This window comes from Heptranchias perlo, chromosome 21 (genome assembly GCF_035084215.1).
Source record: "Heptranchias perlo isolate sHepPer1 chromosome 21, sHepPer1.hap1, whole genome shotgun sequence".
Taxonomy (NCBI): domain Eukaryota; kingdom Metazoa; phylum Chordata; class Chondrichthyes; order Hexanchiformes; family Hexanchidae; genus Heptranchias; species Heptranchias perlo.
In genome coordinates, this window is record NC_090345.1 from 4232307 (window position 1) to 4250523 (window position 18217).

General features: G+C 44.3%; 1 protein-coding gene across 2 annotated transcripts in view; it reads left to right on the plus strand.

Annotated features, from left to right (window-relative positions):
* The window catches only part of armh3 (armadillo like helical domain containing 3), a 172504-nt gene that overhangs the window by 6030 nt on the left and 148257 nt on the right, over positions 1-18217 (plus strand). For both annotated transcript variants that reach the window (XM_068001998.1, XM_068001999.1), the window contains exons 2-3: positions 15789-15900; positions 16964-17020. In XM_068001998.1, the coding sequence (XP_067858099.1) occupies positions 15799-15900; positions 16964-17020 (159 nt within the window). In that variant the 5' untranslated portion in view covers positions 15789-15798. The remainder of the gene's footprint in view (positions 1-15788; positions 15901-16963; positions 17021-18217) is intronic.

Consider the following 18217-nt stretch of genomic DNA (forward strand, 5'->3'; position numbering starts at 1 on the left):
TACGGCCTCTTCACTCACAACTCGAGAACAAATAAAAGAAAAATAATTTAACTTCAAAGCAGGGCCACTATTTATGTGGCGCATGTTTTGTGATTTCTTTTATCACAAAGAGAACTTTGCATTTTCCAATAGAACAGAAATTGGGTGCAATTGTTTCACCCAAAGATATGTTGAGTTGTGGAATACGTGTCCAAGGGAAGATGTTACAAGTATAAATGGATCCCTGAGGGGGTTGGAAGTATTTCTGCAGTAATTAAACTCTCCAAATCTCCAGGAAAGAGGCCTGATCACCAGTACTGACTTGCAGTGTTGCACAGTGTCTCCATCAGAGCTTTGCAAGATCAGGAGCTGGTACAGCTGACCCGGGACCTTCCTGGACAGATTGGGATCGTTGTAAGGTGTAAAAGAGGAAGGGATTGAGGGATATGGGGCAAGATTTCCCTATATTGTGTGTTAGTGACAGAGTAAATATGGTTGAAAGATTCAATCCACTCTTTCTAGTGAAATTATAAAAGCTTTCAAAAAGAGTGCAAACAAACAGCGCCCGGAGGAAATGGCCCTCCATGTTGAGAAGGTGGGATTGTTCGCTGTAAAACAGACTGTCTTATTGGGCCTAATTCTCTTTGCCTGCCCTAAACCCTCAGTATTCTAATAGGCCTGTTTTGCTCATCCTGGCCTCTTTTCCCCCCCCCGCCTCGGGTCTGTAGGAACTGTTTTGTCTGTTACTGATGCTGCTGGACCCCTTTACCAACGACTACTGGATGAGGAAACAGTGCTGGTGGTGATCACGGTAGTAGTTGTGGGACAGTCGCTGTGTGGAACTCTGGCTAAAGATTCCTGGTGCGATACTGAGGTCTGTATAGCAGGCAGGTCCCATATAAGCAACTTGGCCTATGGTGACGAGCTGATCTGAACAGGGGTGGGTTCAGTGACCTGTGTTAGGTGAGGGGAAAAATATCAGACAGAGTTCTTCCTAGTTGCTGTGCAGTGATCCCTTCAGTGACCCCTTCAGTGGATGTTGGTGAGGACAGGGGCTGGTATTCCTGTAAAACATACACTGTCTGTGATGGTGGGGATCTCAGGAGGAGGCCGAGAGGGATTATTCACTCGGCACTCCTGGCTAAAGATGGTTGTAAACACTTCAATCTTGCACTCGCGCTGGGCTCCACCATCATTGAGGATGGGGATGTTCACGGAGCCTCCTTCTTCCTTTAGCTGCTTAATTGTACACCACCGTTTTGTGACTGGATGTGGCAGGACTGCAGAGCTTTGACCTGATCCGTTGGTTGTGGGAGAGCTTAGCTCTGTCCATAGCCTGCTGCTTCCGCTGTTTAGCGTAGCATGTAGTCCTGGTTATAGATTCACCAGGTGAGTGGTACCTCATTTTCAGGTATGCCTGGTGCTCTTCTACACTCCTCATTGAACCAGGGTAGGTCTCTTGATTTGATGGTGATGGAGGAGAGAGGGATATGCTGGGCCATGAGGTTACAGATTGTGGTGGAATATAATTCTGCTGATGGCCCACAGCACCTCATGGATACCCAGTTTTGAGCTGCTAGATCTGTTCTTAATCTATCCCACTTAGCACGGTGTTAGTGCCACATGACACGATGGGGGAATGTCCTCAAGTGTGAAGATGGGACTAGGTCTCCAGGAGGACTGTGCGGTGGTCGCTCCTACCAATACCGTCATGGACAGATGCATCTGCGACAGGTAGTTTGGTGAGGACGAGGTAAAGTTGAATTTTTTTCCTCGTGTTGGTTCTCTCACCACCTTTCGGAAGCCCAGTCTGGCAGCTATCTCCTTCAGGACTTGGCCAGCTTGGTCGGTGGTGTTACTACCGAGCCTGTCTCAGTGATGGACCTTGAAGTCTCCTCTTGTTCTTTTGCCAATTATCTTAAATCTGTGTCCTCTGGTTACTGACTCTCCCACCAGTGGAAACAGTTTATAGAATCATAGAATCATAGAAGTTACAACATGGAAACAGGCCCTTCGGCCCAACATGTCCATGTCGCCCAGTTTATACCACTAAGCTAGTCCCAATTGCCTGCACTTGGCCCATATCCCTCGATACCCATCTTCCCCATGTAATTTCTCCTTAGTCACTCTAGTAAAACCCTCCTTTTTGCTGGGTATGTTTCCACAGGCATCCTCCAGCATCGTACCAGCCTGATCCTTCTGCAGCTGCGAGTCCAGAGGGCAAGTGTCGGTGGGCTATTTGACCATAGGAGGCGTCACAGCCGAGCCCGATCCTGTTTTCACTCGATGTCCGCACTTCAACACGCGGGAACTCTGCCCAATTTCCCTCTCCCTAACTCAGGCAGTGAGGCCAATGGCAGTGCCTCTTGTATGGCTCTGGCTGGGATGAACTAACTCGGCAAACCTGAGACTGTTGCTGGCCTATGTCGCTCGGTTACGCACTGGCTTCATGAGCAGCGCAACTGAGGAGCTTAAATCTTCAACCTGGAAGTGGACCAAAGGTTGGGTCTCAGGAGGAAGCTAAACGAGAGCAGCACAGTAAGGGCACTGTTGTTAATGGGGTCGTGTCTACCAGTCCCTCTAGGGTGAATTACTGATCTCCGCAGGGGGAAAAGAATATGAGAGGATCATTGCCCACACCTCTCACCAGTCAGTCCCTCTGAAAAGAAAGAACTTGCATTCTATAGCGCCTTTCACAATCTCAGGACGTCCCAAAGCACTTTAGAGCCAATGATATCACAGAATCATAGAAAGGTTACAACATGGAAGGAGGCCATTCGGCCCATCGAGTTCACGCCGGCTCTATACAAGAGCAATCCAGCTAGTCCCACTCCCCCGCCCTATCCCCGTAGCCCTGAAAATTTTTTCCTTTCAAGTACTTATCCAGTTCCCTTTCGAAGGCCATGATTGAATCTGTCTCCACCATCCCCTCGGGCAGTGCATTCCAGATACTAACCACTCGCTGTGTAAAAAAGATTTTCCTCATGTCACCTTTGGTTCTTTTGCCAATCACCTTAAATCTATGTCCTCTGGTTCTTGACCCTTCCGCCAATGGGAACAGTTTCTCTCTATCTACTCTGTCTAGACCCTTCATGATTTTGAATACCTCTATTAAATCTCCTCTCAACCGTCTCTGTTTCAAGGAGAACAATCCCAGCTTCTCCAGTCTATCCACGTAACTAAAGTCCCTAATCCCTGGAACCATTCTAGTAAATCTCTTCTGCACCTTCTCTAAGGCCTTCACATCTTCGCTAAAGTAGGTGCCCAGAATTGGACACAATACTCCAGTTGTGGCCAAACCAATGTTTTATAAAGGTTCATCATGGCTTCCATACTTTTGTACTCTATGCCTCTATTTATAAAGCCCAGGATCCCATATGCTTTTTAACTGCTTTCTCAACCTGCCCTGCCACCTACAACGATTTGTGCACATAAACCCCCAGATCTCTCTGTTCCTGTACCCCTTTTAGAGTTGTGCCCTCTAGTTTATATTGCCTCTCCTCGTTCTTCCTACCGAAATGTATCACTTTGCATTTTTCTGCTTTAAACTTCATCTGCCATGTGTCCGCCCATGCCACCAGCCTGTCTATATCCTCTTGAAGTCTATCACTATCCTCCTCACTGTTCACCACATTTCTAAGTTTTGTGCCATCTGCAAATTTTGAAATTGTGCCCTGTACACCCAAGTCCAAGTCACTAATATATATCAAGAAAAGCAGTGGTCCCAGCACTGACCCCTGGGGAACACCACTGTACACCTCCCTCCAGTCCAAAAAACAACCGTTCACCACTACTCTCTGTTTCCTGTCCCTTAGCCAATTCTGTATCCATGTTGCTACTGACCCCTTTATTCCATGGCCGCAATCTTGATGATAAGCCTACTATGCGGCACTTTATTAAATGCCTTTTGAAACACCATATACACCACATCAACTGCATTGCCCTCATCGACCCTCTCTGTTACCTCATCAAAAAACTCTTATCAGGTTAGTTGAACACAATTTGCCTTTAACAAATCCATGCTGGCTTTCCCTCATCAATCCACACTTGTCCAAGTGACTGTTAATTCTGTCCCAGATTATCATTCTCTAAAAGTTTCCCACCACCGAGGTTAAACTGACTGGCCTGTAGTTGCTGGGAATATCCTTACACCCTTTTTTGAACAAGGGTGTAACATTTGCAATTCTCCAGTCCTCTGGCACCACTCCCGTATCTAAGGATGTTTGGAAGATTATGGCCAGTACCCTCGCAATTTCCACCCTTACTTCCCTCAGCAACCTAGGATGCATCCCATCCGGACCGGGTGACTTATCTACTTTAAGTACAGCCAGCCTTTCAAGTACTTCTTCTTTATCAATTTTTAGCCCATCCAGTATCTCAATTATCTCCTTTTTTACTGAGACTCTGGCAGCATCTTCCTTGGTAAAGACAGATGCAAAGTACTCATTTAGTACCTTAGCCATGCCTTCTGCCTCCATGAGTAGATCTCCTTTATGGTCCCTAATCGGCCCCACCCCTCCTCTTGCTACCCGTTTACTGTTTACATGCCTGTAGAAGACTTTTGGATTCCCTTTTATGTTGGCCGCCAGTCTATTCTCAGACTCTCTCTTTGCCTCTCTTATTTCCTTTTTCACTTCCCCTTTGAACTTTCTATATTCTGCCTGTTCTCACTTGTGTTATCAACCTGACATCTGTCATACGCCCCTTTGAAAGAAGTACTTTTGAAGTGTAGTCACAGTTGTAAAGTAGGAAACGTGGCAGCCAAATTGCGCACAGTAAGATCCCACAAACAGCAATGAGATAACTGACCGGGGACAACTCCCCTGCTCTTCTTTGAAATATTTTCACATCGTTCACCTGACGAAGGGGGAAGCCTCCAAAAGCTTGTGAATTTAAAATAAAATTGCTGGACTATAACTTGGTGTTGTAAAATTGTTTACAATTGTCAACCCCAGTCCATCACCGGCATCTCCACATCTTGAAATAGTGGCCGTGGAATCTTTCATGTCCACCTGAGAGGGCAGACGGAGCCTCGGTTTGATGTCTCACCTGAAAGATGGCCACTTTGACAGTGCAGCACTCCCTCCGTACTGTACCGGGAGCGTCAGCATGGTGAAGGTTACAGAGATAGGGAGGACATCAGTACCTTCTCACACACATGAATAAATGGGTTTGATATGTGATACAGCCCTTCTCAGTTCTCCTACTGTCCAGGACGGAGGTATCAATGGTGGGTTTGATTGGCATATTGAGTTGTTTCTTCAGCCACTCAGGCAGCTGTTTCATTTATTGGTGGAGCTTGTGCTCATTAACATGAAGCATCTGCCAGGGCTGGGAGTTTTCCATAACCGGTATTAATGTCAAACACTCCCCGGTTAGATAGAGTAAAGTTCCCTCCACACAGTCCCATCAAACACTCCCAGGGCAGGTACAGCACGGGTTAGATACAGAGTAAAGCTCCCTCTACACTGTCCCATCAAACACTCCCAGGGCAGGTACAGCACGGGTTAGATACAGAGTAAAGCTCCCTCTACACTGTCCCATCAAACACTCCCAGGGCAGGTACAGCACGGGTTAGATACAGAGTAAAGCTCCCGGTGCCCAGTCCTGAGCCTATCTCTGCTGCCTGGTTTTGTGACAGTTTTCCATTTCCCTCACCAGCCATCCTGTGGTCTGAGTTAAATTGCCAATTATCACTGAATTAGGCACAGATTTGTATTGTGCATTCATGCCGGGGACAAATTGAATTGAACTGCCCGAATCCTTTGACGTTGGATAGTTGCAGCCAGATTAGGAGACTTTGAATCATGGGTCTGGGCTGGTTTTGAACCCGGGTCCCAGAGGGACGTGGCTGTGTTTTGAAGGCAGCCTGTTCACAGGGGAAGAGGCTGGTGTCCTACACGTCCTGTAAAAGCAGCCTTGTTTTCCGTGAGACGCTTCTCAGTACGTTTTGTGAATAAAGTAATAGGATTGAGCCTCAGATGACCCTGGTGCTTGTAATTGCTGTCTCATGCTGACAGACTCAGCTTGTGATGGAGATGGGTTATATTCGTTTACCACTTAATCTAAAATTGAGAGCACACTGCTTTGTACAGAAGCATTAAATTATATCACATTTCTGTAAGACGGTCCGATAAATCCCTTGTTTTCTTCAGTATTCTCCCCCACTCTTCTGAAACCGCTGACTGTTGGGATGTTGTTACACGGATGTCGGCTGTCCTGGGGTACCTCACCTGTGAACCTCACCTGTGAACCTCACCACATCCCAAAGCGCTTCACAGCCAGTGCAGTACTTCTGAAGTGTAGTCACTGTGCTGAGGACAATTGCCAGATAATTTGAATAAATGCAGGTTGAATGACTGTTTCTAGGCTGGGACGTGAGGTTTACAAATTTCCCCCTCAAGTTAAACCGTAGCTGCAGGACATGGGACATGGTCCCAAATTCAGGACTGATGTGAGTGATTAATACCTGGAGCTGTCTCCTGGTAGGGAAATGGAGGCAAAGGCAACAGTCATTCAAGAGGCAGCCAGATGCTGCGATGGGCTGGGTGGCCTCCCTCCCTCATTGGTTTCATCTTTTGTGAGGTTGTGCTCGCTGTCTTTGCAAAGGAGACTTTGAGTTGCTAACTGAGGAGCACTCTGAGTTGCCTCCTTTGTCTGAAGCACGCTGTACATGTAAATACAGGATGTTGTTCACAAGATAACGGCTCCAGCTTTTAATCTTCTTGGCACTGGGCCTCCAGTCCTGCAAATTCTTGATTGCAGCCTTTCCGAGATAAAAATAACCAATGCCTCGTGCTAGGGGATAATTGGTGATGAGTTTCCTGAATACCTGAACAGTATATAAGGTTTATTATTTCAAAAACTTCAATCATGTCTTCTGTAACCTTTTTTCCCATGAGAATGAATTTAGCCCCCTCAGTGTCTCTACATAATTAAGTGATTTGCTGCTTTCCCCTCTGAATCCCCTCCCGTAAGGGCTCAGTTGGTAGCACACTCACCTCTGGGTTAGAAGGTTGTGGGTTTGAGACCGGTCTCAAGACTGGAGCACGTAATTACAGTGCGGTACTGAAGGAGTGCGGCATTGTCAGAGGGTGCGACCTTCAGACCAGCCATTAAACAGAGGTCCTGTCGGCCTGATCAGCTGCTTCTAATCAGTGTTAAAGATTACGTAGAATTACATAGAATTTTACAGCACAGAAACAGGCCATTCAGCCCAACTGGTCTGTGCTGGTGTTTATGTTCCACCTTACCTCATCTCCCCCTATCACCATATCCTTCTATTCCTTTCTCCCTCATGTGTTTATCCAGCTTCCCCTTAAATGCATCTATGCTATTCGCCTCAACTGCTCCACATGGTAGTGAGTTCCACATTCTCACCACTCTTTGGGTAAAGAGGTTTCTCCTGAATTCCTTATTAGATTTATTAGGGACTATCTTATATTTATGACCCCTAGTTTTGGGCTTAGTATTACACGCAGAAAAACAGAACGTTTAGCCCTGTAAATACACGCCATGTCTTCACATCATCCGATCAACAGGGAAACACATTTGGGGGTGACGTTTGACTGGGACGGGGACACAAAAGGGGCATTATTAAATCTGCAGCCCGCTTTTCGCCCTGCCCGATAATCAGCTGTACGGTCGGGGCGTATAACCGGGGGCCGGTGCCTGTTTTGTGTCCTGTCCAAGTCGGATTTCTCCCCCATTTGTGCCTGCACTGTGCTTGCAGCATCTGTTTGGTAGCTAAAGGTGATAAGAATTTCGCAATAGAAAATAGAACCGCAGGACATAGGAAATTGGAGCTATTCACAACAATGTGGCCAGTAGAAATTCAAAACTGTGATGTTGATTGAATTCGGACAACTTATTTAACCGCAGCCACTGACTCAGTCTTAATTTTGAATTGACCTGAGCAAAGACCACACATGAACCACACGGGAAGAATTGCTGGTCACTAGTTAGCGACCGGTTAGGCCGTGTGGTTGATAGTGAGGAGGAAAGCTGTGGACTGCAGGAAGATATCAATGGACTGGTTAGGTGGGCAGAAAAGTGGCAAATAGAATTCAATCCAGAGAAGTGAGAGGTAATGCATTTGGGGAGAGTAAACAAGGCAAGGGAATGCACAATAAATGGGAGGATACTGGGAGGTGTAGAGGAGGTGAGGGACCTTGGAGTGCATGTCCACAGATCCCTGAAGGTAGCAGGACAGGTAGATAAGGTGGTTAAGAAGGCATATGGAATACTTTCCTTTATTAGCCGAGGCAGAGAATATAAGAGCAGGGATGTTATGCTGGACCTGTATAAAACATTAGTTAGGCCACAGCTTGAGTACTGTGTACAGTTCTGGTCACCACATTACAGGAAAGATGTGATTGCACTAGAGAGGGTACTGAGGAGATTTACAAGGATGTTGCCAGGGCTGGAGAATTTTATCTATGATGAAAGATTGGATAGGCTGGGGTTGTTTTTCTTGGAACAGAGGAGGCTGAGGGTGATTTGATTGAGGTGTACAAAATTATGAGGGGCCCAGATAGAGTGGATAGGAAGGACCTATTTCCCTTAGCGGGGGGGGGGGTCAACAACCAGGGGACATAGATTTAAAGTGATTGGTAGAAGGATTAGAGCGGAAATGAGGGAAAATCTTTTCACCCAGAGGGAGGTGGGGGTCTGGAACTCACTGCCTGAGAGGGTGGGAGAGGCAGAAACCCTCAACTCATTTAAAAAAATCCCTGGACGTGCACCTGAAGAGCCGTGACCTGCAGGGCTACGGACCAAATGCGGGAAAGTGGGATTAGGCTGGATAGCTCGTTTCTCAGCCGGCGCGGACACGATGGGCCGAATGGCCTCCTTCTGTGCCGTAAATTTTCCATGATTCTATGATCGTAAATACATTCAGAAAGAACATGTTTGTAACGTTGCTTCACATGGTGCCCAGAGCATATCTGAAGTGTCAAAATGTCATACCCATCGTTCCACTTCACTGAAAACCTAGTGACAGCACTGTGGCAGTCATTCACACTGAGAGTGGGGAAAGGAATTGTAAGGAGTCAGAAACCATGGCCGTAATCCATTGATTAATCTGAATTGGACATGATCGAGCCAATGCATGGTCGGGGACAATGTGCAGGGCTGGATTTAGGCAGGTGTAAGTGTATACTAATATTTATAAATACTGGGGATACAGTTCTTGTAATGTACATGCTACATTATTATCACTGGGATTTCAGTGCAGTGTAATGGAGCGTGTGTAAAATCTTCATATTATTTCCATTTAATCTGTGGAAAAGTACCCAGAAGTACAATTATAGATTGTGTGTCCAACTCGGGTTGTGTCTGGAGAGAGTCTTCTGCTCAGTGCTATACTAAGGTGAAATATTGTTGGTTAGAGATTTGTCTCTGTTATAGTGAGAGCACTTTGGGTTGGTCATTTAATATCGCTCAAGTACGTTGCATAACATTAATGCACTTTGGCTTAAACGTGGTCTCTGCCTAAAGTGAATTGGTATGAATGAGCTGTTGACGATCCGGATTCTTTCCCCTCAGTCTGGTTCAGTAAAAACTGAAGTCGAATACATTTTAAAGTTCAGCACAACTTTAATAGCAGGGTCCTTAGTCTGCAGCATTGATTTGGACTCCTGATAGAGTCCCTCTATGCTGGCAGAGCAAGAACAATAAACATACAGAAATCCCCACGTTTTTATACAGATGAATAGGGGTTGGAACATACTTAACGAGGGTCAACACCAATCATAAGCCGGGCATAGGTTGCCATGTGAGGTTACATTATTGCCGGCCAATCATAAATCGTCCATGTGCCGATCATGCTGCTGTTAGACATCAAAGGGGATACTTCCTCACCTTCCAACCTGGAATGTTCTTTCCTGTTCCTTCTGTTCCTTATCTCCCAACTTGGAATGTCTTTCAACTTTGGCTAAGCTCGTTACCTATATTGATCTTCCATAAACATGGAGACATTCAGACCAGTCCTTGAATCACATCAAAGACTCTACATTGATAAGACAATGCAAACCTGCTGACTACGCAAACATATGGCCCAGCAGGAGGCCAGGCCACCTGTACCAATCTCAGTTACTAACTAATTAACCCTTTCTAACCATTTTGCATTCTGCTTCTTTGCCACGTAGGCATCTTAATATTTTACTGAAAACTGACCACGTAGGGATTCTCATTCCCCCCTTTTATCATTTCATGATAACCAATTATTACGGTGCTCACTGGTTCTGCAGGTTCTGCAGCGCAGCAACATTTAAGTAAGCAATAAACTATAAGAATGATAACAATTAATATGACTAGCCCTTGAACTAGAGAAGTCCCAATAGAACACAGACATGTTTCATCAATACGCCTTTGTATCTTATCTGTTCTCAGGAACAGACTCCTTCTAAACATCTCTCAAGTAAGCTGCGAATGTCCTTGGTCAGCTAAACCTATTCATGTTAGTTTGAAAAGGCTAACATAGTCAAATATCATATGGTGCTTTATATTTTGTTTCCAGCCTAACTAGACTGAATGGTACCTTTCAGACCATTTTACACCTGTGAATTGGTGCCCTCCCCATTATATCCCTTAATCCAAATTCTCACTACAATATCCCGTTAGATGCTGTACCTCATCTTAACCAGGTTCCCTTCGTGTTGGCCACCAGTCCGGGTGGAAGAGAGGCAGAGCATCTGATAATCCTATCAAACTATAATTGTCTTCCCTTTTACATGCACCTTACCCCAGCGGGTGCTACTCCCGGTACCATTAAGATGTGTTCTTAGTTGAAACCACAGAGACAATGGGGACATTCTCACCCAGGCTCTGTTTTACTATCTTTGCCAAACCCTTCATCCTCTGCTTACATTTATTACATGCAATGAAAATCAAGAAGCACATTACAACAAACTGCACTACGACTAATACATATGAAATTAATCTAATCCAAAGATGGATCTGTATATTCAGTCCCAAATTCCAGAGGTCATTTCACCAGGTGGTGACTTTAATTTGGTCAATGTCATGCTTAATGTTGTTATTGTCCTGTTGTAGGTTATAATAAACCTTCTGGGAGAGGCGTATCTCCATTCGCAATGCTTCCAAGTATTTAGGCAACAGGGGTGTCAGATACCCAAATGTGTCCTGATATGCTTTTAAGTCCTTTTTGACATTCTCAGAAACTTGTAAGGTGGTGAGGTTATGCCAGTGTATCTCTACCAGTTCCTCGGGTCCAATCCGAACCAGGACTTCAGAAATGGAGTAGAATTCTGGACTTAAAATATCACAAGTTAGATTGGCATATTTAAACGTTTTCAAATTAGTTGTAACACAATATTCGCCTTCTCCCGCATATGCCACTTAAGTGGGTTTTAGATCCGCCTCTAGGGCCTCCATGGTACAGTTAATATCCGGATTGGTACCGGTATTATTAAACCCACACTGTGCTTCTAGGCTGTGTCCAACACTATGTGGACACACAGTGACAGCATGTCTAGTAACACATCCCTTTAATTTTGTTCCAGCCAATCAGCTTAAATCTACGTCCTCTAGTTCTTGAACCCTCTGCTAGGGGAAACAGGTACTTCCTGTCTACTGTATCTGGGCCCCTCATAATCTTGTAATTTTGTATCCATCGTGCAGATATCTTCTAAATATTGTTTCTCCCAATTTTATTGTTAACTGATGGGAACCTAACCCTGAATTTTGGAAATCCAAATTACTATGTCCCTCTTTACTTTAATTTCAGTCCTTTTGATTGGTACCAGTGTTTCCTGACTGTTTCATTAATTAGTTGGTTTCTCTATGGACCATGTGTCAGTGCCTTATTTAAAAGGATTTCTCACTCGCTTGGACCACATTAACCATTTTCCTGTTGTGCTGTTGTCAAGTAACTGAGCCTGTCTGAGACTCATTCTTCACTGTATCTTCTTCATGTATCTCCGCATACTAGCAGCATCTCATAGGAATGAGCTTAGTGTTCTTGGATATTAACTTTCTGCTGGCCAGTCTCTTCTTCCTCATGGTATTTCCGAACATTTTCCATGGCACACATCATATGTCCTGTAGGATTCAGTCCTGTAAAAGCAACTGGTTTGTTTAAAGAGTGGTTGCAATAGCTCACCAGGCCATAGGCCTTTGTAATCATGTTCTTCATCCTGATCTCCGTTTCAGATGATGGCAACATACATTTGTATCTTTTATGTCCACTGTAGCCATTCTTAGGTTTTCAGGTTATCTTATCAAAAAGATCAGGGGTGTCTAGAGTGCTTATCTCCCCCTGCATGGTCCCGATGTCAGGGTAGTGGCCAGGCTATTGAGTGTAGTTTTCTCATTATTCATTATAGGCAAGGACACAAATATCTCCACGAGAAAGCTATCAATTTACTATTCTCAACTACACTTTCCTGACTTCCACTAGATTGTATATTTATGCCAGATTGATTTTTTATCATGCCCAATTCAATGACTTTAGAGAAATTCCCATATCTCCCCACCTCGAGCACTCTGTCTCGGAAGACAACAAATAGGTTAAAACAAAACAAATCAAAATGTTTTCAAAAGAAGAGAATCAGGTTGATATCACCATGCTGTGACATTTGGTATCCGCTGATGTCTGCAGCTAAAGTCTTAAATCTTTAACACCACTGGATCGTTTCCTGCCCCAAATTTCTCCAGCAAAGGTTGCACCGTAACTTTGTAACTACTCTGGGTAATCCTGCACCATCAACACTCACGTGGTCCCAAAAAAAAACCAGGGTCACCTGTTTTAAAAGAAACACAGAAAATCCATTGCGGCTCTTCTTGAGAGCCCACGTGATTAATTTGTCAAATCTTCATTTATTATTTATTTATCCAAAGGAATAATCCCTTTACCCGAAACAAATTCAGAAAACAAAACAGGAGAGAGAAATTGCCTAGTCCCTCTCTCGCTCTCTCTCTGAAGCACGCAGCCTGTCTGAAATAAACACTGTCTCTCCCACATACAGATGTACGCAGGGCTGCAGACTGGAATTTCTAACTCCAAGTCCTAATCTCTGTGTTTTCAAGATGTAACCACATTAAGCAGATATCATTAGCAGCCGCCTGCTAAGATACGTTATATTCCTCTTTTATTAATTTATTAATGGTTTTGGCATGTGTTTCTAGCACTGTAGCTATCCTTTGCAAATATATGGTCAGCATTTGATCCTCAGACAATTCCTTATCTGTATTTTCATTTATCTTTTAATATATCTTTAATGCGAGACCCTAAATCTCTGACCTTTTGATCTAATGTTGTCAAATCAATGGTGTTAACAACTGAGGCAAAGGCAGTTGCTATATCACTTATCACAGATCTTTACGTCTCCATATTTGCCTATCTCTTTTTACGATGTCCACCTCCATTCCATGTCGCTCTTTGTTTTAACACTTGAGTTAGGAGGTGTTGATCTAATTGTTGAGTTTTCTTAGCATTCTCAATGCGAGTTATATAATTTGTCAGGGAAGGTCTCCCCTCTTTGGTCAGATCTTGTATTCTACTATTAATTTCAAATAAAATTGAATAGCCCCAGAACTTGTCAAAACTTCCTTATCATACTGTGGCAGGGTAAAACTGATAGGCGTTTAGTACCCTGTGTCAGTACATAGCTCAAGTAATGGACTTCCAATTGTCTAACCTATGCTTCCTTTTCATATGATTTGTTTCACATTCCTTTCTTAGCAATTTTTCACTGTAGCGTGAAAACTTATATCTTAGTCAATTGTAGCCTTTGGCATTTCCGAGTGATTGGGACAATTTTACTAATATAACCTATACCAATTGTTACCTCATGTTCACCTGTGTTCTGGGCAAGCCTCAGACAGTTCTCAACCGACTGGGTCATTTCTATCTGTTTGAACTGCTCTTGGCATGACAGTCTGGCTTCTTGGGATGGAAGGGGTTAATATTAACTTGCTCTTGTGTTAGGAGTAACTTGATCCTTCTCCATTTGAGATTAAGTTTCCCCCTTCAAAATTTCTCTTCACACAGGTTTGACTGATTTTTTACTTCTCATATTTGTGGATTGCTTTATACTATATTTTTGCACACTATTTTTTCACATACTTTTAGTGGATGTGATTATAATCAACGCTCCGAGCTGTTCCAGCTTTCCGACTTTTCCTATCACAGTGATACCAGATAGTTTTTTAATCTATCCTGTTAATTTTTAACCTCTTTTTAAACCACAGCCAATCACAAAATAAACATTCAAAATGCCAATTTTTTGAAGATCCCATGTCTGGAATTTAACATGCCCACACTTTATAAGAACCAGAATTTAATAGGTCACTTAACCTCAATAACTCCAATTTTAATTCGGCAGTATCAGAATTAAACACACGACAAGACAGATACATTACACAAAGGAAGAAAACACGTAAGACACAGTAAGAAGGGGGCGTGGCCCACAACACCGACAAATAAAACACTGATCAAGACAGGCTTTTTAAAGGGACAGTACACTTAAACAACAGAACCTTTCTTTTTCGGGTCTCTGTCTTTTAAACATTTGTCTAGTCACTTAATTCTATCCATTTTTTTTTTACAGTACTGTCTCCATAAAGCAATTAGTTCTTTGGCTGTGGTACTTCTGTTATTTTTCCAAATTAATTCCTGAGCCTTTTTGGCGGCATCTAAGTTTTATCAATAGTTCCTGTTTATATCCAATCACCAGGAACGTAAACCCTGACTACCCTCAGTGATATTAACCACTGACCTACCGCTTACAAGTTATTCCCTCAGTACGTGCGCTGACCCTCAGCCGGAGCTGACCTTCAGTGATATTCTACCACTGACCTCTTCCTGCTATTTCTGTGTATTCGCCAGACTGACCTGAATCTTGTAAGGACGCCACACGAGCGTTAGCGATTGGACGATTCGTCGTCAGACTGACGGATTGGAGGAAAACCGACGTAGTAAATTAAGACTACTTACATCGGGGCGCCATTTCCTTCCTCCGTGTCTGAGACAATCCGCCTCTTACTCCGCGAACTCTCGGTGAACGACCGTTAAGATCCCCGTACGGGCCACCAAATGACGATCCGGATTCTTTCCCCTCAGTCTGGTTCAGTAAAAACTGAAGTCGAATACATTTTAAAGTTCAGCACAACTTTAATAGCAGGGTTCTTAGTCTGCAGCATTGATTTGGACTCCTGATAGAGTCCCTCTATGCTGGCAGAGCAAGAACAAGAAACATACAGAAATCCACACGTTTTTATACAGTTGGAACATACTTAACGAGGGTCAACACCAATCATAAGCCGGGCATAGGTTGCCATGCGAGGTTACATTATTGCCGGCCAATCATAAATCGTCCATGTGCTGATCATGCTGCTGTTAGACATCAAAGGGGATACTTCCTCACCTTCCAACCTGGAATGTTCTTCCCTGTCCCTTCTGTTCCTTATCTCCCAACCTGGAATGTCTTTCAACTTTGGCTAAGCTCGTTACCTATATTGATCTGCCATAAACATGGAGACATTCAGACCAGTCCTTGAATCACATCAAAGACTCTACATCGATAAGACAATGCAAACCTGCTGACTACGCAAACATATGGCCCAGCAGGAGGCCAGGCCACCTGTACCAATCTCAGTTACTAACTAATTAACCCTTTCTAACCATTTTGCATTCTGCTTCTTTGCCACGTAGGCATCTTAATATTTTACTGAAAACTGACCACGTAGGGATTCTCACTGTAATAAAGAGAGTGACAACACTCTGCGTTGCTCAGCTGGTATTAAGAAAAGTGCACAATTTCTAATGGGCGACATCCTTGTTTCAGAATCCACACAATGGCACAGGTAGAGAAGAAGGGAGGCCTTCTCCGCAAGGCCTCGTCCAACAAGAAGCCCCTGAAAGAGAAGGTGGTTTTAATGTATGACGAAATCTTCAAGGTATGTCTTGCAAAATGTGAATCGATTGAAGATAAGACTGTGCATTTTCATGAAAAGAACTGGGTTGGTTTCTTTGATTTAATTGATAGCAACATACCGTTGATTTGAAAGAAACAATTTGTTCCGTTAGATGGATCTGAATGCGATGCTGTCATGAGAGATATTCATACCTTCTGGGATTATTTGACCCTGTGCACACTTCCTGTCCCCCTTCGCCATTATAAATTCTGATGCCCACATTGGTAATGGATATTGAGGGGCAGGGTGTAATTATAACGTGACACCTTGTCATAGATGGTTTCCATAATCAATGTGGACATCGGAATTTATAATGAAAAAGATTAACAGAAAGTACACACAGGCATCAGACTTCTAAGACATTACTGGTCAGTCTCCTGTGGCGATGCACAAGGGAAATCAAGATCAAGTGCAGCATCCAAGTGAAGCAGGGTTAGAGGCAGGGGAATATTTGGACCAGGATGTGCGAATGTAATACATACATTGTCTTCATTTTTATATTTCTATTATAATTTCCTATATCCACATTTGTAATGGAACTAAAAAAAGAAAGACTTGCATTTATATAGCGTCTTTCATGACCTCAGGTCGTCCCAAATCTTTAGAGCCAGTGAAGTACTTTTGAAGTGTAGTCAGTGTTGGAATGTAGGAAACTATATGTCATAAAAATGAAATACTCTGTAATTGCACCCTCCTGCCAGTGGTGGCTCCACTGATGGGAAGGGAAATGGGGAAGTGCAGATGGGAAGGGAGGAGGTGGACAAGGAGGCAGAGGGATAGAGGAAAAAAGGAGGAGGAGGGTGTGGAGGAGAGGGGGCAACAGAAAAGGGCATGGTGGGAGGGAGATTGAGGAAGGTGGACTGGGGAACAGGGAGGAGAAAGCAAAGGGGGAGGCGCTAGAGGAAGTTTGGACGATTAATGGGGGGCGGGGGGCGCAGATTTGCAGGGGGAGCTGTATCCTGGTAACGTCTTTTAGAAGAAGATTAGAAATTGGCAAAAAAACAGTTATGAGTCTCGAGTAATGTGGTGATGCTATTTCACATAGAATGAAGACCCGTCCAAGAACTGCCCTCGATTCTGGGAGGAACTCTTCCTGATGAAGGTTAGTTGGGATATTTTACCTTTTCACTTGCTGTATTAGGTTGTACTGACCACTCTGTATATATTTTGTCTGGGTCAGGACAGAGTGGCGACTGGGTTGGGAGGACATTATTGTCTATGGAGGGCGGTAGGCCAGGGATTAAATGGTGCAGATGTGAAAATGATTGAATATTCTAGAGTTTAGCTTTGGGGATCAGGGAGATTTTATATCTAACTTTCAATTGGGAGATTAAATGGGTGAGTAGATTCCATGATAGGGGAGAGTGTACATGGGCTGTGGGAGGAGATTTAATGGGTGGGGAGAGTCCATGATAGGGGAGAGTGTACATGGGCTGTGAGAGGGAATTAAATGGGTGGGTAGAGTCCGTGATAGGGGAGAGTGTACATGGGCTTTGGGAGGAGATTAAATGGAGGAGTAGAGACTGTGTTCGGGTAGACTGTAGGCTATGGAAATAGCAGGCTTAATTGGGCGAATGGCCTTTTCTCATTCCGTGCTTTGTTATATCGTGTGGTTTTCCTCTTCAACTCATCCCAACATGTTTTGCGACCTCATCGCTGGAGCTCTCATCCATTAACTCAGTGGCAAAAAAGAAACAAAACCAGAGTTTCCTCCAGTTATCTAATGGGTGAAGGCACCTTTGATCCAGCACTGAGCTGGTTTAGTCCCCACTCTGTGCTCAGTTAAACCAATCTCAGTCAGGGCTGTGGTATGAGCGTTATAATTGATCTCTGCTCCCGGGTTAGGGATGGGGAAAATCAGCTGGGATTTCCTGCTGGAAAGGGAGCATCGGGTGAGGCAGTTCTCGTGACTCAGATTGGAAGCGGATTTGCGTGGGACTGAAACCTACCATTGTCCTCACGTGGTGGAATTGTGCATCACTGTGGTCAGCACCATACTCCTGGTCCTCGACCTCCACCACCCACAGATTGCAGCCCGTTCAGAATGTCACGGCCCTCGTCCTCACTCTCTCAAAGTCCCGCACTTCCGTCACCTCCATCCTCGCCAAGCTCCGCTGGCTCTTAATGGACTTTCAGACCGTTTTCTCTCTTTCGGCTATCTCCCTCTGATTCTCAATCCAAACATCTCCGCCTTGTCTCCTGCGGAGTTGGTGCTTATTCTCTGCTACCTCTACTCTTTTCCCCCCCCCCCCCCCCCCCCCTTAGGTGTCTGCTCTTTCAGCCACTACGCCTGTTCTCC